General features: G+C 34.4%; 2 protein-coding genes across 3 annotated transcripts in view; both read left to right on the forward strand.

The window, feature by feature from the left end:
- LOC106461200 (leukocyte tyrosine kinase receptor-like) overlaps nucleotides 1-22,443 on the forward strand; it is a 58,590-nt gene extending 36,147 nt beyond the window's left edge. Inside the window, exons 17-26 of the mRNA XM_022388060.1 lie at nucleotides 776-866; nucleotides 2,363-2,427; nucleotides 2,720-2,849; nucleotides 4,233-4,330; nucleotides 6,343-6,435; nucleotides 8,024-8,125; nucleotides 11,274-11,408; nucleotides 12,082-12,172; nucleotides 18,538-18,645; nucleotides 20,107-22,443. Coding sequence (XP_022243768.1) covers nucleotides 776-866; nucleotides 2,363-2,427; nucleotides 2,720-2,849; nucleotides 4,233-4,330; nucleotides 6,343-6,435; nucleotides 8,024-8,125; nucleotides 11,274-11,408; nucleotides 12,082-12,172; nucleotides 18,538-18,645; nucleotides 20,107-20,868 — 1,675 coding nt within the window. The 3' untranslated portion in view covers nucleotides 20,869-22,443. The remainder of the gene's footprint in view (nucleotides 1-775; nucleotides 867-2,362; nucleotides 2,428-2,719; nucleotides 2,850-4,232; nucleotides 4,331-6,342; nucleotides 6,436-8,023; nucleotides 8,126-11,273; nucleotides 11,409-12,081; nucleotides 12,173-18,537; nucleotides 18,646-20,106) is intronic.
- A 3,860-nt stretch (nucleotides 22,444-26,303) lies between these two features.
- The window catches only part of LOC106461201 (sprouty-related, EVH1 domain-containing protein 2-like), a 53,231-nt gene continuing 52,412 nt past the window's right edge, over nucleotides 26,304-27,122 (forward strand). For both annotated transcript variants that reach the window (XM_022388066.1, XM_022388068.1), the window contains exon 1: nucleotides 26,304-26,414. The gene's annotated coding sequence lies outside the window, so the exon portion shown is untranslated. The remainder of the gene's footprint in view (nucleotides 26,415-27,122) is intronic.

Genomic DNA, 27,122 nt, shown 5'->3' on the forward strand with positions numbered 1-27,122 from the left:
ACTTGAGGACTACTGGAATTCGAAGAAATTCCGTTATAATTATCTCATATTTGAATGTTTTTATAACACAGCTTTTTTTATGCATCCTACCTTTAACCTTTGAGTCAGCATAAATTGTAAAAAGCAAAACAAAAAACCAACTTCAGTTGTTTGGTTGTTAATAAGCCCAAAGCTACACAAAGGGCTATCGGTGCTATGCCCATCACGGGTATCAAAGCCTGGTTTCTAGCGGTATAAGTACGCAGACATCCATTGTGCCACTGGGGGGGGGGGGCAACAACAACAACTTAAGTAGTCGTTTATGTTAACAACAACAAAAAATCAAAAGAAATAACTCAAGGGTGAGAGAACTATAGACGAAGTGCTGGCTAGTGGAATACGTTGTTAGTAGCTCATCGAGACTGCCTTCCAATTATCAGGTGTGGGGGTTTATTTTTTATTTAATGTGTTCCCAGAGATACTCACATACTCCAGAGTATTAGTTTATTTGTTTTGTTTATTTGTTTGAAGTTAAGCACAAAGCAAGACAATGGGCTATCTGTGCTCTTCCCACCACGGGTATCGAAACCCGGATTCTAGCGTTGTAAGTCCGCAGACATACCGCTGTGCCACTGGGGGTGGGGGGGGGGCGTATTAGTTTATAAAATGAAGCAAATCTAAATTATTCAATACTTTTATGGCTTTTAAAGGTTAGTGATCAAAATCTTCTGTAGACTGTTAAATTACATAAAGAAAAAATTCAAGTGTTTTAGTTCTTTTTTGTCGTGTTTGGCAGAGCCTTGGGCCAAGGAGCTTTTGGTGAGGTGTACGAAGGGTACCTATCTAATGTACCAGACGAGCCGTACAACATGGCGGTTGCTATAAAGGTAAGCTAAATATTTTAGTTTCGTAACTCAGTGGAAAACACTTAGTACTTTCTGTGAATATTTACAAAAGATGAGCATTATATTAGATATTAGGCGTATAATGGAATGAAACTGGTTTTTGATGTGGAGATATTTGATGGGATCACCTCATTCATAATTCGAAATAACTCAAGCCTAATCAACAACTTTATGTTTGTTCACAGCTGGTTTTGAAAATGAAACAAATACACATTTTAAAGCTGCAAATTAATTAAGGACAGGTGCAAAACTTGTGTAAATAAAGAAGGCAATATCTAAGTAGGTCTCTCATGCACCTTATATTGTTAGCACAGGGTTAAGATTTTTTTGTGAGTAATTAAAATGATCAATACTGCCCCTGTTGTTTCATGTGTTGGATAATGTAAGATTTTTTTGACACCACTGTCTCACCTGTCGTTTAATGTATGATGTCATAGTCAACAAACGAATTAGCAGAGCTCCGTTTACTTTATGTTATACTTATTGATCATAAGCACAAAATATACTCGTACTTCCACAGAAACAACGTTTTAGTCGTTAATAAATGCTATCCCTCTTAAAAATTAGCTGTTCAAATTGAACCATGTCAAGCACCGCATGGATAAACGTGTTTTTTTTTCTTTTTTACAAACCTATAAAGGATAAAACATGTAAAATATGAACTATTAAGAAGATACTATGATTCAACGAATAACTGTATTTGGCGTCGTGTTTTTTTAAAGAGTAAAAGTTAATATGTCGTATAGTAGCGCGCCATCTGTTGTCGATTAAAAAAACATTTCGTTTAATTTTTAACATATAGTAATATAATTTTGTGTTTATATTTCTAAACATTACGTGTAGAGGCTTATCTCTGAACTTTGTCTTTCTGAAAAGTTTAATCTCTTAAATTTATCGTTTGTTAAACTCTGAAAATGTTATGCTATTCTTTTAATATAAAATCTTAAAAGGTTTGCCGCTAGAAAAAACGAATGATGTTTGTTTGTAATTAAGCACAAAGCTACACAAGGGCTATCTATGCTCTGCCCACCACGGGTATCGAAACCCGGATTCTGGCGTTGTAAGTCCTCAGACATGCCGCTGTGCCACTGGGGGGCAACGAATGATGTGTTTTTAATTAACCCTCTTAAACGAAAACAAAATTACATTATTCTTACGTATATTTATCTCCTCGTTCTAAACTCTTTTTTTTTATAAAATTTTATATTTCTTTTCCATGTATATGGTGGGTTAGCAGTAAATGTACGTACTTACAACGCTAAAATCCAGGGCTCGATTCCCCGCGGTGGACATAGTGAAAATAGCCCACTGTGCGTTAAAAAAACAACAATAATGTATAAGAATTTTGATTGCTTAATTTGTACTTTTCATAGCATAACAATAAAATATAATGCAACAAATGAGACATCCCATAATATCCTATAACAGCTAATTATTTTTACATTATTGCTCACTTATAATCAACATTTTTTTTTCAGACACTTCCCGAATTCTCATCTAGCCAATCAGAACTGGACTTTCAGATGGAAGCGCTGATCATGAGGTAATTGTTAATTTTGCTTACAATATAAAAATATTCTCATCTAGCCAATCAGAATTGGACTTTCAGATGGAAGCGCTGATCATGAGGTAATTGTTAATTTTGCTTACAATATAAAAATATTCGCATCTAGCCAATCAGAACTGGACTTTCAGATGGAAGCGCTGATCATGAGGTAATTGTTAATTTTGCGTACAATATAAAAATATAACTTGATTTTGAAAATATGTTTAAATGCCTTATCTGATTTTTTTATTTTATCATCATCTGTATAATTCGTTCGATTCTATTACAGCAAGTTCAGCCACTCAAACATTGTTGGTTTTATTGGTGTATGTTTCGAAAAAATGCCTCGGTTCATCGTGCTGGAGTTGTTGGCAGGGGGAGATTTGAAGTCCTTCTTGAGAGATTCTAGGCCTAAGCCGGTAAAATATGTTATATGTTGTTGTTTTTTTTGTTTGTGTGTTTTGCTAATTTCATCGTTGTCGAATACTGAAAGATAGTAAGATATATTTACACATACATATTCCTCTTTACATTCTCGAGGGCCTATTTTATTTGTTTTTATTTTAGTTGTATTCTTCGCTAACATGTTTTTGTGGTAATTTTCCAAGTTTTATATTTCATTCCATTTTGTTTTGTTTTTTTGTACTTTTCCCGCAATCAATTTTTTTTCGCCCAATGGGTAAGTTCTTTATTTTGCACTAAGAGATGATGATTTAATATAATTAGAACTATAATAGTTCAGTGTGTTAAGTTATCCCTCTGATGACTCAGTGGTGAGCCTGGGGGCTTATAACACTAAAAATCGGGTTGCGATACATGGGGTGAGCAGAGCACAGATAGCCCATTGTGTACCTTTGTGCTTATCAACAAAGAAGTGTTAAGCAAATTTTATGTTGCTGTTACGTTGTAGAATATGTTACGTGATTCAGTGTGAGACTGAGCGCCAGCTGGTTTGATGACACCATTTTTTGTATTGACTTCAAGGTTGGTTACACAGGCCTGCGATGGTTTTTGGTCTTGAAATTTCCTTTGTACTACAGTAATTCCTGTACACTGAATCCGAAAATGATATCTATTTTTCTCCTTCACGTAGAGATTTTTTCACAAAACTTCATATGTACTTTTACATAAGTGAATCATTTTAATTGAAATCGGGTCACATTTTGTTATACTAAAAATGTTGACAACCACTGGCTAAAGATTTCTCTAGACCAATCGCGAAGTGAGAATTCTATTGATTGTTCTAGAACCCACGAGAAACACACCGCTAGTATATAAACGGTTAACAGGCCGCCTGACGTGTCATTTCTGACGTATTTGGTTGTGCGTGCACTTTGCCATTATTGTTTTCTTTTCAATATTATTTATTCGTCGCTATAGCAAAAAGAGGTTGTGTAAATGACCCAAACACATTCTGTTATTTTTGTGGTAAATGTGTTGTAAATTTGATCTCAGTAAGAGTTCTTTTTTCTTCCCGATTTGTAAAAAAGTCTTTACATGATAGAAAAAAAATGAATATCATTTTCGAAATCTGCGTAGCTGAATTACCGAAAACCCGTTATTAAAACAAAATCAGTTTGAAGTTTGAATTCGCAGGCCTGTGTAATCAGCTGATTTGGAAGAAAACGTAAAATAGATACTCTTGTTAATTTAAATTGTTTATGTAATCAGCCAAACCATACCAACAGTATCTGTACTGCTTTATTCCACATCTTATAATATTTTTGTATTTTGTTTTGTTCTAATTGTACTGTCTTATTCGTAAATAATCGTGGTAAGTTATTTACTTTTTTTTTTTGTAGGATATGAGGGCATCAGTAAACATGTTAGATCTTCTGGCCTTAGCTATGGATGTTGCCAAAGGTTGCCAGTATCTGGAGCAGAACCATTTTATCCACAGGTTAAAAATCTTAGATAACTGGATTAGAGAGGTTATTTTAGAACATCAGCTGCAGAAGATTTTAAATTCCATTCAGTTAGATAAATTTCCGCTTCTGGTAAAGATAAAGGACAGTTGATATTTGACAAAATCTTCCAAGTGTTGTAACTTATATAACTTACTAACTAGAAATGTGATTTCATTTGAACATAAAATTAGAAATACTTCACGTATCTAAATATCTCATATTAATTTCCAAATTCATGGGTATTAATTATTAGAACTAAACAATAAATATGTATTACAATTAATATATTCAATATCTTTGAATTTTTGGAGAGAAAAAAAAAGATGATGATTATTTTTACAAAAGTTACATACTTAGTTATTCTTAGAACTTACAAGTGAAAACGGAAAAGAATATGTAACAATAAGCCAACCACACGGTGGACACAAAAAACCGCACAGAAGATGTAAGACAAAGTTTAAGAAAGAAAAACACACACTACATTCGATGGTAATAAAATCGAGGAAAACTTTAATATGACACAACTTTTCGGGCCTAAACCCTTCTTCATTAGCAGTCAACAACACGTTACACCTTGTACAAGACCTCAGTATTACTAAAACTCAGTAGGTGAAATCAAAGCAGTAATGTTGACTTATTACTAGTGCAGATTTCAGTATAGAAAGGCAGAAATAAAGGGTCGGAAATGAAATAGTAAATCGAAAATACAATGAAAACATATTCCTATCTTTATACCACAGACCTTGGCCCGAAACGTTGTGTGATATTAAAGTCTTTATACCACAAACCTTGGCCCGAAACGTTGTGTGATATTAAAGTTTCCCAGATTTTATTTCTATCGTATCTAGTGTTTGTTTTTCTTTCTTCAACCACACTGTACGTCAACCTCGTTTCGTCCTGGTTTGAGAATAATTGACATATTTTGTAACTGAACTCTCGATACCGCGTTAGAAAAAACCGTCACGGAATAAAGCTGTGTTAACAGGGAGTATAAAGTATTTTCATAAAACAATGTTAGAAATCCGAAGTCATCCTTTAGCTTGAAAGTAAATAGGCCTTATTATTCTTTCTTACTCGGCTGACCTGATGGTCCTGGAGTGGCCGATACATAGAAGTTTATCACAATTTGGAGAGTAAACAATGACCTCAGTTAAAACTTTTTATAAGTTTCTACAATGCTTCAAACTGAAAATATGAACAAAATCCCATTCCAAATAGTAAGTTACTATTTTAAAAGCAAAAAGTTCGAAGGTAGGGCACAAGGGGGCATCACACTGTTTCACGTTGCAATCAGAAAGATCAAGCGTGTTGCCTTGTCACCTTAGAAATTTCATGTCAGATTCACCTATTCAGGATTACACCTGTTGCGGTTAGTGATAGGCGATATACAAGCATGTTTGTGGCCTTGAAAGTTTTTGCCAGAAAGTGTTAATTTCCAAGTGAATACGTTTTGAAGTATTCTATTTAAAGATATTGTACTTTATTTCTGGAATAAACAATAGCTTCTATTTTGTTTTTAGCCGCCTTGATAAACTAGGGGGGGGGGTTATTGTGAGAATACCCCCATGCTGTAACATTCCAGGGGGGGCTTAGTGTAAGATACCCCCCTTCTGTAGCATGCTCGGGCCGGATGGGCTTAATGTGAGAATACCCTCTTCTGTAGCATGCCCAGAAACATTTGATGAAGAACATTGTTTCAAATTGTCTAATATGAAATTATATTAATCTTAAACATGAACTAAGAATTTATAGCAACAAAATGTTTCATATGAAAGGGTCAAATTTAATGTAACGTTGCCTGTTAACAGGTTTGTTGGCTTTCTCTCGAGACAGTTAAATTGAAATATCACATCAACAACTGGCATAAATGAAAATGTACTTTTATATCACTGTTTCTGTACGTGTATTTATCGCAATGCTCGTACAGAGCTTAACAGATTTAAGTGAAACGTTTCGACTTCAGACGTTTGATTTTGATAAGTACGGTTATAATATTCCTGTGTAGGGACATAGCTGCAAGAAACTGTCTTCTCACGAGTAGAGGACCTGACAGAGTAGTGAAGATTTCAGACTTTGGCATGGCAAGGGATGTCTACAGGTAAGTTACTGGACAAGAAACAGAAGGAAGGTAAAATGAAATTAAAAAAACAACTAAAAGTACAAAAACCTTACTATTATCTTAAAACTGACTACTGTAGTTACATTAAACACGTCTTTGTTTTCCTCTAAAATAAAGTGAAATACAATAAGACGTCTACCTTTTTGCATTGTTAATTGCTCTTAGAAAATAATGGGGTTCAGTTTTGAGATCGTTGTCTAAACTGTATTAATTATAGGTCGAACTAATTTAATTTATACTATATATGTATATCTGTCTGTCTGTTTTCAAGTGTGTACATGTATAATTTTGTCTAATTTCCGTTTCTATTTTATCAGTTAATTTTACCAAGTTTTAGGTCTGTCTTTGTACAAACACACCTCGAACTGGATCATAATAAAAGTGTCAGTCAAAAGTACAAATATACTTTTATAAAATACACAGTTAACTGCCGAAAACGAAGAAGAAGAGAAGTAATTGGAAAACAGTTTGAATAAACGTTTTGAAAACTGGGGTAAAATTATATAAAGAGAAGTGGAAAACTGTTGACTAAACAGTTTGGAGAAACTTCGTGAGACCCATTATTATTTCTAGACTTAGTAAACAAATACCAGCCAGCTGTTTATAAAAAAACAAGGAATGGCAAAGTGTCACATAACAATATGAATACATTTTGTGAAGTTTAAGACCAGCTCTAGAATGTGAAAAATAGAAAAATATGCACTAAAAGTTTCCGATAAATAATAAGATAGAGAACTTTCTCTGGGAAACAATAAATGGAAAAAGCTTCGTTAGTTTGATGCACTGAATACTATTTGGCCAATCGCGTGATACACTGATTACTATTTAGTCAATCACGGTGCAAAAAAAAATCCTCCCCGAATTACTATACATAATAAAAACGGGAATTTTCCAAATTCCACATAAGTTTGCTTCCAGTTTCCGATTACGCAACATAACTCAGCAACTTTAGAATAGATCGCCCGATTATTCATCCATAGTTTCTTAAGTTTTTCAGGCGATCTTTTATTGTACATTATTATCTGTTATTATTTGTTCTCTGAAGGCCTGTTCTTTCTTATTTCGTTCACCACCACAACTAAATTTGGCATTCATTATTACTCTGAAGGTTCGAAAACCAATGGTGCATGGCGTTATTTTGAAATATAGTTATTTTATCCACTAGTTTACTGCGTTCAATTCCAACATTCTGAACTGCTTCCATCTGAAACTTAGCATATAACAGACTAATTTGTTTTTTTTACACGTTTTGTTATTTATCCAATAAATATTACGTTGCTTTATTCTCTGTTTTCTTTTCGAGTTCACTCTACTGTTTATTGTCTCTACAGATTTGGAGAATATAAACGTAAAACTGTTTCAATATTGTGACAGTAAATTTCAAGTTGTGTGGATTTATGTACCACAGCAATGTAGCTAGTAAAACTGTATTTATATTTTTTCTTCTAATGTTTGCAATCGAATTTGAGGTTGTGTTTTAAGTTAGGCCATGTTAATACCAATAAAGAAAACGTACTACATTATTTAAAGTTTTATAAGTGGATGAAACTTATGTGTATCACCGAAGGGCCGACTACTACAGAAAGGGAGGGAAAGCAACGTTACCAGTGAAATGGATGCCACCTGAGGCTTTTCTAGATGGAATATTTACGTCTAAGACTGATACTTGGTAAGAGGTTTCGCATGTTCTATAGTGTCCATAAACGTTCACAAATCAATATATGCACGTAACTCTTAAAGAACACACAAACAGATTTGTTAGTTTTATTTTATTCAATCAATTGTCTATTTAACTTTGAAAGTGGTTTTGGAATAACAGCAGCGATGTTGTCGAACCTTATTTCTTTAGATAATCTGTTCGCCAAGTTTGTACTGAGATTCACTGATTAACGGACAGATGCAAGATTTGTTCGTATCATATCAAGAATTTTATGTTCAACTTCAACAAGTATTAATCACAATTTTAGCAGTGCTGATGAAAGGTTTTACGAGTTTAATACCGTGTAGACTATGTTAGACGGTGGAGTAGGAAGGTGTTTAACACTAGTGGTAGTAGTGAGGAGTTAATACCGTGTAGATTATGTTAGATAGTGGAATAGGAAGGTGTTTAACACTAGTGGTAGTAGTGAGGAGTTAATACCGTGTAGATTATGTTAGATAGTGGAATAGGAAGGTGTTTAACACTGATGATGGTAGTGGGGAGTTAATACCGTGTAGATTATGTTAGACGGTGGAGTAGGAAGGTGTTTAACACTAGTGGTAGTAGTGAGGAGTTAATACCGTGTAGATTATGTTAGATAGTGGAATAGGAAGGTGTTTAACACTGATGATGGTAGTGGGGAGCTAATACCGCATAGATTATGTTAGACGGTGGAGTAGGAAGGTGTTTAACACTAGTGGTAGTAGTGAGGAGTTAATACCGTGTGGATTATGTTAGATAGTGGAATAGGAAGGTGTTTAACACTGATTATGGTAGTGGGGAGTTAATACCGTGTACATTATGTTAGACAGGAATAGGTGAATGTTTAATACTGTGGTAGTAGTGGGGAGTTAATACCGCATAGATTATGTTAGACAGTGAAGTAGGAAGGTGTTTAACATTGGTAGTGGTGTGGGTTTAATACTGTGTAGTTCATGTTAGACTGTGGAGTAGAAGGATGTTTAACATTGGAGGTGGAAACAGTAGTCGGATTTGACATGTTAGCATACTTATTAAACATTCAGTAGTGTATATGCGTGTGTATTATTTGTGCTAAAAAAATTGTCAATTATGCAAAAATACTTTCTTCGCAGACTGACGACCAGCGAGCGGCACTAGGTTATAATAAGGATAGTTTTATATAACACGATCGGCGGCACTAGGTTATATAAGGATAGTTTTTATATAACACGATCGGCGGCACTAGGTTATAGTAAGGATAGTTTTATATAACACGATCGGCGGCACTAGGTTATAGTAAGGATAGTTTTTATATAACACGATCGGCGGCACTAGGTTATAGTAAGGATAGTTTTTATATAACACGATCGGCGGCACTAGGTCATAGTAAGGATAGTTTTTATATAACACGATCGGCGGCACTAGGTCTTAGTACGGATAGTTTTTACATAACACGATCGGCGGCACTAGGTCTTAGTAAGGATAGTTTTTATATAACACAATCGGCGGCACTAGGTCTTAGTAAGGATAGTTTTTATATAACACGATCAGCCTTTCTGTGTGTCTTTCTGTCTAAAACACAACTTTTTGAAATACTGGGAAGGCCAAAAGACATTTTGCCCTCCTTAAACATTACTTGAAGCCAGTCCCTCCTCCACCAAATATTTTTCTTCCAGTGAACAACACTTGCTTGACAATAAATTATATATTACACAGTTTCTTACATTAACCAAACTGGATTATCTCCCGGTGGATCAGCGATAAGTTTCCGCACTTTCAATGCTATATTCGGGGTTTCGATCTCCCACGGTGAACTGAGCGTAGATAGACTATTGTGTAGTTTTACGATAAAAACAACCAATAACCCAAATGGGAGACGTTTACAAAACTACCTATTCATTCGAGTGTCATACTTTTTTCTTTATCACATTTGAAATCTCGCTATGGGTTTAAAAGCTTAAATGCTTCATGATTTTAATTCTTTAAAGATGAATTTGATTTTAGTGTCAATAATACAAATTAGACATCGCTAAGTTAGATTATTGAATGATAATATTACTAAAACTTCTACTGATTGAAGAGTGTTAAAGTAACGACTTGATATACGCTATTAAGTTTGTTTGTAATTAAGCACAAAGCTACACAATGGGCTATCTGTGCTCTGCCCACCACGGGTATCGAAACCCGGATTCTAGCGTTGTAAGTTCGCAGACATGCCGCTGTGCCACTGGGGGGCACGCTATTAAGAGTTCAAAAGTGATAAAACTAAATTTACTTCCTCATGGTCACCGAAAATGTTCTATTTCAAGAGTAAATAAAACCAAAATTAAGAGTAACAAATACTTTAATTTCTTGCTTTTGAAAATGTTATGTTATGTTGCAGCCTACAGAGTACATAATTCTTCTCGTAATTCATAGCATGCGCACGTTGTACTGACGTCACGACAGTACAAATTGCAACGTTAAGCGTCCCTCATGTGACGTCATTTTAATGTCTACTGACTGACTGACAGATAATACACTACTGTTTAGTGGTACGAGTGGTTAAAACAGGTGACCCCTTGGGGAAATAAGTAAAGGACTTATGAGCCTTGTTTTGTTTCGTTCAATTCAAGCTATGTTCAAGCCTTCATTTTCCAATAATTGGGAAAAATGGTTAAAATACTTTAAATTTATTAAAATACAGTCTAATTTAGGATATCTAATTTGATCTTGTTACCTATATACTCGTTAGATGGCAGGAGCGTCAAAAATATTATAATTGAACAGTATGGACTATATCTGGGGTATCTGGTTTAACATTTTCCAACCTTTTGATGCAAATTTAAGCTCAACAAGAGTAATAATCAGAATAAATAATAAATTTAATTCAGGTAAGCTCCTTAAAACATGTTTGCTAAAATCCAATAAAGAAAATAATGTTATTTTTTTAAACTATTTCGAAATAGTAAAAACATTTTGTCTGACAATATGAAATTCAAAGTTTTATATTCTGGTATTGCTTTCTAGCATGTCGATAGGTTTGTTGATGATTAAGTTTTAGAGCTTATCACATGTTTTGCTCATCGAATTTAAGCAATTAATCATTCTAACCCGTGTTTGTATTTTTATCTATTTGTACATGTATATATATACATATATATTTCTCTATACCAAGGTCCTTTGGCATATTGTTGTGGGAAGTGATGTCTTTAGGATACATACCATATCCAGGGCGTGGAAATCAAGAAGTAATACAGCTAGTGACCTCTGGTGGTAGACTTGAGTCTCCAAGGAATTGCCCAAGTCCAGTGTAAGGATAAAGTCCTAAACACATTACAATTTTGTATGTTATACACACGTCACACAAATGTGCAGTAGGTAGCTATTATATTGTGTGTAAATGTGCATATGAATAAATAATTTATAAATTTAATGTGTGTGTGTATATAACTGGTGCGTTATGTTATATATAATATAGGGTATATTGTGGAGAAATTTTTTACTATAACGTTAACAAACAAACAACAATTAGGGGTATATTTTGAACAGATATCAACCTAGAGTTACCACATACGTGGCGCTGTATGTTTAAATTTAATGTATTAACTTCTGCTGTTTTATGCCGCTGCTAGGAATGTAAATCCTTCAGGCTTGATTAATTTTGAATATGCAGTATTTATCTGATTCAAACTAATTATAAGTTAACGAATTTTGTTTTGTAGTTTGAGCGTAAAATTCCACAATGGACTATCTGCGCTTTGCCCACTGCAGAGATCGAATTTAGAATTTTAGGGTTATAAATCCTTAATCTTAGCGCCAAGTCTTCAATGAATGTTATTGAGAAGTAAACAACATAAACATTTAATTCACTATTTGCATAAGCTATGATTACAACTTGTTTAATCATTTAAACAATTGTTGGTGTTTGTTTGTGTAGCCTGTGTTTCATCTTGTCAAAAAGTTGTTTGATCTTTGAATTTCAGGTATCGAATCATGACGCAGTGTTGGCATCAAATTCCAGATAAAAGACCAAATTTTAGTACTCTCATTGAGAGGCTCGGTTACTGTATGCAGGTGAGTATATTATAGATATCCAATATTTTCCTTTTTATCTTTAAGAAATAAATATAAGTATTCGTTTATTACTAAGACGTATTATAATAAATTATTTAAAGAGAAGTAAGGATCGATATATACCCAACATAGCCAACTATAGTAATAAAGAAAGTTTTAACGCTACAAAAAAGTATTGAAACAAGAAAGTCAAAACTAAAAAACTAAGTTACTTAGAATTTAGAAAATGTTATCCCTACTTTGGCAAATCACTGTAATTATGTTAGTCTGGGCCACTGTAAAGATATTTTTTAAAATTTTAAGTAACAGTTTTTATGATTTTGGCTTTCTTGTTTCAATACTTTTTATAGCATTAAAACTTTCTAATACTAGTTAGGTTACTTATATATCGAACTCTGCTTGTTTTTATAAAAGTTAAATTTTTTTTCATTATACTTGTTTCCTTTGAGCGAAATTCAAAACAATCAAATAAACAATACTGTGAAATAGTCATTGTTAATATTTAGACATTTTAAAGGTAGTTTTAAACGGACAATTTTCATGGCCGCCATTTTGTGTCATGACGATCTGTATTAAGTACTACAGTACTTGATGATACCATACAAATACAATACAATAGAAATTATTAATAACCCAATAATTTTTAACTAATCCGGGTTAATAGTATTAATTATTTAGTATTAAATTAAATTTAATTAGTTACGTTTATATTGAAAAAATAATTCATGATAGAATTTTGATATGGGTTAATAACATTGATTATTTAGTATATTCAGGTTAATATAATTAATAATTGGTATATCCTGATTAATAACATTAAGTATTAGGATCTTGTTTTATCAAATTTAACTTAAAAACACCAACAATACATTTTGTTACCTTAAAAATTTCCTATGTTCGTGACTCAATCAAAAAGCCTCTTACAAGTACAATAAATTTAGTTATATTATTTTCGTTTTCGTATTGTCCACAGTAAATTATTAAATATTGTTAGTGCTAAGTAATAAAAATGTTTATGCATGATTTCCCTTTTAACTATGGGAATTTTATATTTTAATCCTTGTATTTTCTTAGGATAAATATAACTTTTTTATTTGTAAGTAATAACTTTTATTTTTTACAAGTAATAATAATACTGTGTTACAATATTCATGTAATATTTTGTTTCATTTTTATAATAATATGATATACTTTTATAATGTTATTCTGTAGTGAAATAATTGGCTTTAGTGTAGTTGGATATGTTCCTCCCCATATCCGAATTCCATATTGAATTACTTACTTTATCAATGAAAAATACAGAATTCTGAACATCTTGAGACATAACAGTTTTTTCAGCAATATATTTTAATGGACATGAATCTGATTGATTTTGCCAAATCTTTAATATCTGGCCCAGCATGGCCAGGTTGTTAGGGGGGCTTGACTCGCAATCTGCGGTTCGCGGGTTTGAATCTCCGTCACAATAAACATGCTCGCCGTTTCAGCCGTGGGGACGTTATAATGTTGCGGTCAATCCCCAATATTCTTTGGTAAAAGAGTAGCCCAAGAATTGGCGGTGGGTGGTGATGACTAGTTGCCTTCCTTCTAGTCCTACACTGCTAACTTAGGGACGGCTAGTGCAGATAGCCCTCGTGTAGCTTTGCGCGAAATCCATAACAAACAAACAAACCTTAACATTTTGTTGCTAGCTTAAATTCTTATTAATTTGTAAGTCTAAATATTTTGTAAGATCAATTCTTCAATTTGCAAACATTTACAATTATCATTGTCTATACACCCCTTATTATGAATATACAATTTAAAATAATTTTAATCCACAATCACTGTATTTTTACCCTAAAAAATTACGTATTTTGTTTTGTTATATTTATATTAATTGATGAGTTATTTTAAAAAAAATTATTCTGAGTTTTGTTTTTAACACATTTTCATACTTCAGTGATAACACAAAGACAGCCATCACTTGTAAGTCTGTTGCGTATGCATGTGGAACGGAAATACTTCCTATATAAACACACAAAAACTATTTTCGCATGTTTGGCCTGGCATAGCCAGATGGTTAGGGTGCTTGACTTGAATTCGGAGGGCCGTGAGTTCGAATCCCCGTTTCGCTAAATATACTCGCCCTTTCAGCTGTGGAGGTGTTATAGTGTGATGGTCAGTTCCACTATTCGTTGGTGATGACTAGCTGCCTTACCTCTAGTCTTTCACTGCTAAATTAGGGACAAATAGTCCTCGTGCAGTTTTGCGTGAAATTCGAAACAAACTTTTTATGTCACTAGTGAAATATAGGGCCTGGCATGGCCCGGTGGATAAGTCACTCGACTCGCAATCCGAGGATCGCGGGTTCGCGTCCTTGTCGTACCAAACGTACCACTTGGGCGTGGGGCTAGCAACTCCACCCGGATAACAATCTGCTACAGAAACTGCAACAACACTTCCGTCGGCGAAGTGTTGTTGTAGCCCTATGTTCCACTAGGAACGACAGGAAGAAGAAGAAGTGAAATATATGATTATCTGAAGCTCTTATGAATCGTTTCTATCCTGATTTTTTGCATTAAACAATGTCTGGTGTTGTATACTGTTCCTTATTATTATATCAGTATTACATACTGATAATTTCATGTTATACACTGACTTAAGAAGTGGCCCCAGTTGTCAGAGGTAAGTTTACGGACTTACAAATCCGGGATTCGATTTCCCACGGTAGACAACAACAACATCTTAAGGAGCGATATTATGAAAATATAAAATCCCTTTTCTATAATGTCTACACTTATTGAAATTTTATTGACACAAGAACCAAAAGTGTTTCTTTAGATGTTTAAAATCTTCTAGGTTTTTCTTGCTTCTTGGTGACAGGTCCAAAGCTGAAAGGTGAGCAGGATAATAATAAACAAATTCAAGATTAAAACACACAAGTAATTTAGATATCCCTCCTCTCCTTAGTTGTAAATAGAAATGCTTATATTTTTTAAATATGATATTGTTCCCAAACAAGAATTCGAATATATATAGAATAATGTTTTCATTTTAACGTAAGGTGACGTTAGTGTTTCTTTTATCCAACAGGTGGGGTTGGCAAACGGTATTGCTGTGCAAACTGAGCTCGTGTACACGTTTTGTTTATGAAAAACTTTACTGAAACTATCTGAGGAAGCTGAGTCAAATTAATGGCTAAATTGAGTGTAGACCGCAAACTAACTGGTTAGGTTTTGTTTTAAAATGTCAAAGGTGGAGGTCACATCAGAAGCCAAAGTCCATAATTAATATTTTAGTTTGTGGCAATTTAAAGAAATCCTCCAATTCCGATACAACGTTCTTCAAAGGATTGGCCTTGTGAAGCGGAACACGCGAGTTTCTTGACACACTAAGTTGTGTATTTCTGGGTTTTGCGTGGTCACAGTGGTTAATGTGCTCGGACTGTGACTCCGAGGGTTTAGCGTTTGCGTCCCATTGCCGCAGAAACCAAATCTCGATCATACAAGCGTAAGTTACTAATGGATGTAATCAACTAGCTGTCTTCCTGGTAGTCTACCAGTTCGAATTAGCAACGTCTATGCACAGACATCCCTTGTGTAGCTTTGCGCGAACATTCTTAAAGAAAAACTATTGTTTATTTGTAATAATGGTTACCACTAGAGCTTGAAAGTAACTGTATGTTATTAAGAATAGTAAGTTTTTGTGTTTACTAAACAAGTATTAGGTTATGAGTCTTTCTCAGATCAACTAATAATCGTACTCAAGAAACTCGTTGCCAGAGAGAGTTGGGGAACTTGGTGCAAGTCTAAAATATTGGATACTTGTAACAGCTGTTTCATTGTAGTAATTTCGCACATGTTACATGTTTCCCCCACCCAGTGGTTAAGCGGTAAGTCTGAAGGCTTATAACTCTAAAATACTGGTTTCGATACCCTTGGTTGGCACAGCACAGACAGACCATTGTATAGGTTTGTGCTTAACAAGAAACAAACAAAAAGAACATTATATGGCAAAAAAAATGGATAATTCGGAAAAAAAGACAAGGTTTTGTTACTAATAAAGTTATGATATTTAAAATCGCTAATTAAAACCAAAGTTACATGCTCTCAAAAACAATGTTTGCTGTCTTGTGAGGGACCCTTCACGTAACAACATTTTCACAAATTACTTATATTCTGGAGATTAATTTTCAGATACCCCCTAGTGGCTTAATGGTAAGCTTGAAGGCTTATAACGCTAAAAATTTGGTTTCGTTACCCACGGTGAGCATATCATTGTATAGCTCTGTGCTTAACAAAAAAACAAACAATTTTTAAAGTACATAATATTATAATTTTTATTGTCTCGGGGACACAGAGACGGGGAGGGGGGGAGTATTTCCGAGATGTTGTACACGGTGGCCAATTTGTTACGGGAGCCCTGGTACACACAAACGCACACTATGGCAACGGCCCTGATGGTACAGTTTTTTACTCCAGCATAATCATGTATAAATATGAGTTAACATTGCAAGCAGTGAATTTTAGTGGGTGGGTTTATGTCATATATGTTTCATATACATAAGAATAGTTTTATTTTGCAGATAGACAGGTAGTTTGTTCTAAAAATGCTCTACTGTTTCCATAACACGATTGCATTCAATTGGTTAGGACACAAAATTTTCTTTGTGTTATCCTTCTATAGTACTGTTTATTTGTTTTTTGAATTTCGCACAAAGCTACTCAAGGGTTATCTGCGTTAGCCGTCCCTAATTGAATTGATAAGACAGAGGGTGACGGGGATTCGAATCCTCGACCCGCAAAAGTGCGAGTCGAGCGCCCTAACGCCAGGCCAATGCAACACTCTGTCATAGTGAGACACAGTGTCATCCTGTTCTTGTACAGAGTTTGCACTGAGACATAGTGTCATCCTGTTCTTTTACATAGTTTTATACTGAGACATAGTGTCACCCTTTTCTCTTACATGGTTTTTGTACTGAGACAGAGTGTCATTCTGTTATTGTACATAGTTTTGTATTGAGACAGTGTCATCCTGTTTTTGTACACAGTTTTGTATTGAGACATAGTGTCATCCTGTTTTTGTTCATAGTTTTTTACTGAGACTTTTCGTTGATTGTCTCTCAGGCTTGTTCTTTTATAGAATAGAACGCATATTCTAAGAACGTCTGAGTGAAATCAAATCAGAATATGTTGTATTATGTCAAACACTATACATCTGTCATATCATTTTGTCCAATCCCAAGGCTCATCAGGCCTGCTGGAATACCACAGACATAGTACTGTGCTATGCGCTATTTATGTAATTAACGTTCACGAAAAACGATTGTTATGATATGAATTATATTAAGTAAGTTAATTGTAAATATTATGAAAGTTTCATCTAAGTTATTTACTAATCAGAGTTTTAAAGTAGGAATAAATAACACACTATTATTTATTTATTTTATACTTAGCTTCGATTATTTAGTTATAATTTTACATCTAGCATAAACTGTTTCTTCGTTTGTTATCTTACAGTTTCTTCAAAATAAGATATAACGTTTTTATATGTTTATGGAAATATTTAATTTTGTTTTGTTTGTTTGTTTTGAATTTCGCGCAAAGCTATCTGCGCTAGCCATCCCTAATTTAGCAGTGTAAGACTAGAGGGAAGGCAGTTAGTTCATCACACCCCAACGCCAACTCTTGGGTTACTCTTTTACCAACAAATAGTGGGATTGACCGTTACCTAATAACGCCCCCCACGGCTGAAAGGGCGAGCATGTTTGGTGTGACGGGGATTCGAACCCGTAACCCTCAGATTGTGAGTCGAGTGCCCTAACCACCTGGCCATGCCTGGCTATTTAATTTTGTAATAAGACGCATGATTTCCATTATCAACGGATTATCGAGTATAAATGAGTAATGAATGTCTGAAGAAGGTGTCGATTAGGGTCCCTGTGGCTCCGTGTTTTTGTGATTCTGAGTAATGAATGTCTGAAGAAGGTGTCGATTAGGGTCCCTGTGGCTCCGTGTTTTTTGTGATTCGCGCCCCATTATTGCCAAAAGAAAAGAGAAAAACCGCGCTTCGCACTTTGGGGCCATGGATGCGTTATGAGAGTAGCTCACGAGTTGGCGGCAAGTATTGTTGACTACTTTCCATCTAGCTAGCGCAGGTAATCCTCGAGTAACTTTGCACGAAATTCAGCAACAACAACCAGTCTAAAGAATATTCGTCTCTGATATAATTTTCACATTGATTATCACAGAATAAATGCTGACGTACGATATATTTTGTAAAACCACAATTTCAGTAATGATTTTACAAATTGGTTGAGTTTCATGTCATAGTTGTATGCTCAAAGAAGAATTATACATATTTAAAAATACGCTTGTTTTCAGGATCCTGACGTCATCAATGCCTCTTTGCCAGTGTTCCGTAGACCCCCCTCAAGTGAACGTGACATTACCGTAATGAGACCAACAGATGGACAAAACATTTGTTTACAGGTATATAACGTTTTATAAGTTTTGTTGGAGCGCCAAATGCCTAAGAAATCACATTTTACATAGGAAAATAAAGAAGAGAACTGTAGCTATCTTATTCTCGAGAATCTCATGTTTATATTTGATTATTTTAACTTACTTGGATACACCATATAAAATAATGAATTGGATTCAATGTTGTACATGACATAACACTGAAAGCAGGAAACTTTATAATATATCGTTAGGTACCAATTATAAACGTATTTGCGTGTAGATAGTTCTATATTTTGGCTAAAAACCGCGTTTCGATACAAGTGGTGGGCACTTTGTGTAGCTTTGTACTTAATAACAAATAAACAAAACAAGACAAATATTTTCGAATTAAAAGAAACATACAGGAGCCAAGTTAAATGACTTAAACCGGTGTAATAAATATTCCAATAACCTGTAAGTTAATTACTATGATATCTGTATTTTGAGTTAACAGTGAAACAGTAGATGATGATGACAACAAGATATTGATATCTTTATATTGGGAAGTTGATATTTTCCCCTCGGAAGGTCGACATCCTAATGGTCACTCATTATATAGATAACGATCCACTTAAAGAGGTTGACGTCCTTTTTCGGAGAAGTTGATGTCTTCCGATCGAGACGTCATAATCTCCGCATGAGATTGGTGATGTCCTCTAATTGAGAGGTTAATGCTATCCACTCAAGATGTCACGATCATTACTTAATAGGTTTAAATTCAGATATTTTTTTCGCTTAGAGATAAGTCACATCTTCCGATCGGGTAGTCAATGACTACCACTTGTGAGGCGATTGCCTTTACTCAGATACTAATGTCAGTCTTGAGGTAGATCAGAGGTTCTTGGCGTTGGAAGTTAATGTTCTCTAGTAATGAGGTTAATGTTCTCCACTCGAAATTTAGTTGAATAGAAATACTGGATCAAATTATATATGTTAATGAGTTATTACTTTCAGATGAACGTTAAAAATTGTTTTTAATTTTCCAAAACCGTATGCAAGCGTGTCAAAAGACCTTGTTTATGGCTGACCTGTAACCACAGATGCAGATGAAAAAACCTTAAAGCTATACATACATACATACACACACACATATATATATACAGACACACAAACGTTAAATACTGTTTAAATAATAACAAGAGGGCTAGCTTCTCAACAGATAAACAATCAGTAGGGATTTAATATTAATGACTTATGACCTAATTTTCGTGTCCTTCCATCAATTATATTTAAGCCTAATGAAATACTTACTATATAGGCCTACTTTTATGGTTAATGTCGCACTAGTTTAAAAATTTAGTATTACTAACGTCACTGTGACTTTTAAGGTTTTATTATTATTATTGATACATTAGTGTTCAATACACATGTAAAAAGTGCTTACATAAGTGCATGTTACTCTAATATTGGACATGAATAGTAATATTAAAATTAAACTTACTTTTACAGGTTCAGAGACCAAAGAATGGGCTAAATTCTCCGGGATCTGAGGATTATCTCATGCCGATGCCTTCTTCCAACTATAGCTTGAACACGGATAAAACGGAGGTTCAGTCGTCGTCCAGTGTGGAGTCTCTTGAGAAGCTTCTGCATCTGGAAGATCCTTCGATTCATCGTCAACGTAGTAACGCCGCCGAGTTGAAAGACCCATCATCTGATGTATGGGAAACCAGCTTCGTCGAGCCAGGGACTTCTCAGACCGCCTCGTCCTCCCAATCGTTACCTAATGGTCATCTGAGAAAACGACCGAAAGGTTATTCTGAGATACCAACGTATGTGGAGCTTCCACCACGCCCATATTCATACTACAACTGTGGAAACAATACACCTAAGGAAGGTAGCAAACACATCCACGGAAAGGAAACAACAAAACGGACGAGAAGTCTAAAATCTCTAGACGCACTTCCGATTGCTCTAGGTAATAACGACGTTCCTCCGCCAGGTTGCCACATTCAACAGCCAAACGGACCGCTTGACTTAGGTATCTTAGGATCCAGTGACCACCCAGTTTCAAGTAATCACGTTCAGCAGTCAAACGGACCGCTTGACGCAGTTGCTCTGGGACAGCAGTCAAGCCGCTATCCATTGGCTTACATGAATGTTGATGTAAACTCTAACACTAAATACAATTTACATCAGACTGGAACTGGGGCTCAGCGAGAAAATAACGTAGCTTCGGTCTCTGCAAGACTTGTGAACACCGACGAATGAGAACGTTAACTATTGATACCTGAAAGTGCTTCCTGAAAGTGACATGAAAAGAGTGCCTCGTGAAACCTAATGATCCCTACGGAATACATTACTACCTATACTTCCCGCCATCTAGATTGTTGATAGCTACGAGTTTCATCCTTCCCTCTGTATGACGTAAAATATCTCAGAAATATTGGTTTGTTTGTAGTTAAGCACAAAGCTACACAATGGGCTATCTGTGCTTTTCCCACCACGTGTATCGAAACCCGGTTTGTAGCGTTGTAACTCCGCAGACATACCGCTGTGCCACTGGGGGGCAGAAATATTGGTAATTAGGAATATTAGTGACCCCTATATTGATTATTGAAAGTACTTCTCGACCCTCATTATCCTATTAGAAACAAGCAAAAAATAATAATTAATTAAGAAACGAATACGTTTAAAATGCTAATTAAACAAACACCTCTATACCCAAGAAACAAAAATCAATAGTGAAATACTTTAATTTCCAAACTGAGCTACGTTAGCTTCTCCGACTTGGAAATCTCTGCTCAACAAAACCTTGTATGTGTGAATTAACTATCCCAGAAAGAAACGTGTTTGAATACAGAACCGAGACGGTAATTTTAACATGTAGAATGAGATGAATTATTTACCATAAAATTAATTATCAAATATTGGCATGAATACATACAAACACTTTTTGTTGTTGTCAGATTAGTGTTTGCTGCCAGCTCTTTAATCAGGTGACAGATTTGGTTGACTTGTGTACGTTATGTTCATCTAGTCTGATGTTAATTTAGTGTTCTTATGTCATGTTTTTATTAGTATGAATGTTTATCTGTACCTTTGATTTATTGAAACTGATATATTTCAAATGTCTTCTGAGAATATGTTTTAACTCTAATAAAAGAAACGGCTCGTTTTCATTACAGAATTTCTGTTAATTTAGTAGAATAGTGTTTTTGTAAACAATTTCTTTAAACACTTTGGCATTCTTGTGTCATTTCTTGTGTGAAAAAGATGCTGATAATTTGAAATTTTTCATCATATGTATATGAAAAGTGTTTTAACCCAACTAGAATAAACATTGATATAATCCATACACACACGTATGTATACAGTAATTAACCATTTGAAAAAATAAATATAAAACCACATAGTTATAAACTAAATATTCCAAAGATATGACTCATTAATATTCATCTTAATCACCAGTTTTCAGAGGATACTATCTTTAAATAGTTGAAACATTGTATCTGTAGCTTACACCTGCTCTATATCATTTACATACTAGTCATAAGAACTTCCAAGAGAAGCACAACGCGAATTTTACGAAAACTTTTAAGTGAAAAATCATAAAAGTAAGATATACTGATTTATTTTCACACAAAACAATAACATCACGTATTAACAAGATTTTAACACTTATTTTAGGATGTATCCCATTAAACTTATAGATATTGGTATGTGTAAGAAAATGAACAGAAACAATTACGTTTCACTATCTTCCACAAAAGTTCTTGTTAATCGTAGATTAAATTTATATTAAATTTATATTGGAAATTAAAAAATAAGACAGATAAACACCGGACATCTGTAAATTATTATATATATAAGTAGAGAATACAATCACAATAATAAACAGTTTTGAGTTACAAGAAGGATGTAAATAATTATCTAAAATATTTTAGACATTTGTAACTGATATTATGATTGCTACTTGTAAAGATACACCGAGGTGTTAACACTAATACATCATATTCTCTCACGTTTAAATGTATTGGTGTCGTATTAACTGTTTTTTTGGTAGATCGGTAATATTATTGTTATACGGTTGTTTTGTTTAAAATCGTGTGTTAATTTTCTGTTAACAAGTAAAACTGCTGTGAGAGTTTACTTTGAAAGTTCTAAAAACATTCGGAGTAGAACGTTGTTCTGTCTGCTTTATGTATTCGAACTAATGAGTCCTGGTTTTGTTGTGTATATAAATATTTACGTTACAAAATAGATAGTCTTCGGCGTCTGTTTGTCTGAGTTCGTTTCCTAACACTTCCTTTTTTATCTATTTTTGTCTTTCAAAGCTGCAGTATTTCTACAAATCTACTTGCCCGGCATGGCCAAGTGGTTAGGGTGCTGGACTCGCAATCTGAGGGTCGCGGGTTCAAATCCCCTTTCAGCCGTGGGGGCGTTATATTCGTTTATAAAAGAGTAGCCCAAGAGTTGGCGGTGGGTTGTGATGACTAGCTGCCTTCCCTGCTAAATTAGGGACGGTTTAGCTTTGCTCAAAATTCAAAACAACAAACAAATCTACTTTTCATTATCTTCACCATTTTAAGTTATATAATTGCTTCCGCCATTCATATTTGTAAAAGGGAGAAAAAGATTGGATTTGATTTTTTTTTTCAGTTTCATCATTTAGTACTCTATAAATCATGTAGTTAAGATATTTTGAGCACTATTCTCTTTGCCTACAATATATATAGGGCCTGGCGGTTAGAGTTCTTGACTTGTAATCTGCGGGTCGCTGGTTCGACCTACAATATATATACATAGGGCCTGGCGGTTAGGGCTCTTGACTTGTAATCTGCAGGTCGCTGGTTCGAATCTCATCACCGAACATGCTCGCCCTCTCAGGCACGAAAGCGTTATAATGTGATGGACAACCCCCCGTCATTGGTAAAGAGTAGCCCAAGAGTTGGCGGTGGGTGGTGTTGACTAGCTGTCTTCTCTCCAACATATCACTTCTAAATTAGGAACAACTGGCTCAAATCATTCACGAGTAGCTTTTGCGCGAAATTCGACAGAGAAACTATATATATTTGAAATGCAACTATATATCAAACATTTCCAATGTTTTATGATGTTTCGTTTCTTTGCATAATTTTAGTATGTCGCCCAGTAGCACTCTGCCTTGAACTATGTGTTTTTCGGAAACCTCTCTTATTAAAAACATAACGTGACAATGACAGCTGATAACTAAAATAAACTTTAATTATATAACATTTCCCTCACAATTTGAAATATTTAATATAAAATAGTTTTTTTAACTTGGAACTTCAAGAATAGAACTCTTTTTAATTATATCGGTAAGTCTACGGACTTATAACGCTAAATTCGTGGGTTCGATTTCCCTCGGTGGACACAGCAGACAGCCAGATATGACTTTGCTATAACGTTTGTTTGTTTAAAGTTAAGCACAAAGTTACACAATGGGCTATCTGTGCTCTGCTCACCACGGGTATCGAAACCCGGTTTCTAGCGTTGTGAGTCCGAAAACATACCGCTGTGCCACTGGGGGGGGGGCATTGCTATAACGAAACGCACGCACACTTAATTATTATAAATTAATAATACTTTCTTAAAGTTTGGATTTACACTAAGCTAGCCTAGAAAAGGAGCAAAGTCGTATTCTTAATTAATCAAAAAGCAATTTTTTTTGACTAAACATAGTAATCATAATTTTTAAGATATACCATATTGTATAAGTAATTGAGCTTACATAAAATAAGTCCTTCGAATGAGTAACAGAAAGGCTTTGTCCTGTTCGTAAATGAGTACGAGTTTTGTAACTGTTATTGCCATCATATACAAAGTTTTGTTTGTTTCGTTTGATTGTTTTTAGAGTAAAGCCACATGGAGCTATCTCATGTATACATCGCAGGGAATCGAACCTCAGATTTTAGCGTTGAAGTCTGTAGACTTACCGCTGTCCAACTGGGGGATCCTACACAAAGCATCTGTAATCTCAATACTCGTATTTAGTTTAAAGGTTTGAGACGTGCTTAACAAGTTACAAAGAAATCACATCAGACACCCACAGATTAAATAAATACAGATTTGATGTTTGTGGAGTATACTGTGGTTATTCACAAAACTAGACATTGGACTATCTGTGCTCTGCCCACCACGTGTATCGAAAACTGGTTTCTAACGTCGTAAGTCCGCAGACACTCCATTGTGCCGCTAGGTGGCATATGCTATGGTTTCGTCATCACTTATTTGTGTGTTTTTAGTTGTATATTTGTAACAGAAAATTACTGACCAGTTACTCTTATGTGTTAAAAGATTTATAATTTGAACATGACGTTTTCTAACTTCTGTCATATAACGACTATGATGTACAAACCAAAAATAATATAATCAGTGGATTGTTGTTTTAATTAACACCTCTTTCTATAAATTATATTTTAATCCTGGAGTATATGGATGTTGATATTTTCCGATATAAATATTTCGGGGGTATTTAGGTATTAATATGTGCGGGATATTTTCTGATCCCCCTTTTTTTTCGTATTTCAACATTTTATTTTGGTGTTTATTTTATGGTATGGTAACAGAAATTACAAGTTGTTATTTATCATCTTTTAGCTTTTTATATAAAAGTATAGTTTTATTTTGCCGTATCTTCGTGTATTTTTTATAGCTTGGTAGCAATAAGTACCTGACAAGTTTTACGGTCCTCTTTTACATATTTCAACAGAATTATGATTTTATCTTTTATACTGTCTTTTAGCATTTCTTAGTTTACTATAGTAACGGGAAGTACCTAATTTTCCAATCCTCTTTCACAATTTTCAATGTGACTATTAAAGACAATTTGATTATTTAAAAAAAACTGCTTTAGCTACTTCGTGTTTTGTTTAGACATTTCATGAGAATCGTACATTAAACCTTGTGTTCCATTAATGTTTGTTATTTGAATTCTGACTCAGAAACGGAATATCAGTAATCAGTTACTTTCTGTCCGAAGGATTTTACATTTCAACAAAATTGTGTCTCTGTTACATTAGAAATGGTGTGGAAGCAGAAAGTGTGGAAAGAGTTGCTTCTAGTCTTAAGTTGTAAGATCAGTATGTTTGGGATTTTAAGCAAGACGTTTAATAATATTCTTTTAGAAGCTCAAAATATACATAATAACCATAGTATAAAATTTTTCAAACACAAAATAAGTTGATTTCCAACTCATTAGCATCATGTCATATCAACTAAAGTTAAGTTGCTGAAACAAACAACTGTGCATCTCAGTAATTTTATTATCCACAAAAAAATAGCAACCTTTTTCCATTTTACCTTTCAAAATAGATTATATTGTACAGTTTCAGTGTCTTTAATTGAGATTATATATTCTTAAATCAGTGCAAATATATACTTTTACAGATAAACTAGAGATTGTGAAGAACATAAGATTATATTAAATAACTGCTTTGCATCATCCTCACGTTCGCAGTCCTTTAGCTCATGCTTTAATCCACCTACATCACGTACCTTAGGCAGAAAGTTCACAAACATCCCTCTCGCTATGACGTTGTACGGTTGCTATGACGACACTTACGTATCCTTGGATGCAACACACGTAACAAGACTAGTGACATCATTACTTCTTTAAACGTAATGCAGTGCGCGCGTCTACAAACTCGAACTTTGAGTTTCCTGACTTTATTCAAGTGCTATGTTAGGTTTTGCTGTCTTTGGTCTTTTGTTACAGACGTATTTCCTTCCAGGAGCCAGTGAAAACGAATCTTGTCCTTATGAACGAGGTCTCCTAGACTGAATTATTGAAGGTAAGCATTGAATTTAGAGAAAACATAAAGTGATTTCTTAAAGATTTTCAGAAGTAATGCCTTAAAGTTCCTATTACAGAGCTCTTACCGAGAAAAACGAAAACATCGAATTAAAAATCGAAGACATTTACACGAAAAAGTGTATGCAATCAAAAACTTACGGCTAGATACAATAGGAATATATGTATCATATTCAATTAACTGGTTGCGTTCCAGCTGATTCTGTAAACCTCTGTTCAATGAACGGATTGATTTACAGCTGATTCTGTAAACCTCTGTTCAATGAACGGATTGATTTCCAATTGATTCTGTAAATCTCAGTTCAATGAACGGATTGATTTACAGCTGATTCTGTAAACATCTGTTCAATGAACGGATTGATTTCCAATTGATTCTGTAAACCTCTGTTCAATGAACGGATTGATTTACAGCTGATTCTGTAAATCTCAGTTCAATGAACGGATTGATTTACAGCTGATTCTGTAAACATCTGTTCAATAAACGGATTGATTTCCAATTGATTCTGTAAACCTCTGTTCAATGAACGGATCGATTTACAGCTGATTCTGTAAACTGTTTTATGAAGGCCTATTATATTTTTAAACACTACATTTTTTATCTAATCCCTTAGGGATTTTCAAGAATTAGAAGAGTGTATAATAATAGTATTTCAACCATACTGTGTTCGCCATATCCATTGCCGACGAC

This window comes from Limulus polyphemus, unplaced genomic scaffold (assembly GCF_000517525.1).
Source record: "Limulus polyphemus unplaced genomic scaffold, Limulus_polyphemus-2.1.2 Scaffold913, whole genome shotgun sequence".
NCBI classification, from domain to species: domain Eukaryota; kingdom Metazoa; phylum Arthropoda; class Merostomata; order Xiphosura; family Limulidae; genus Limulus; species Limulus polyphemus.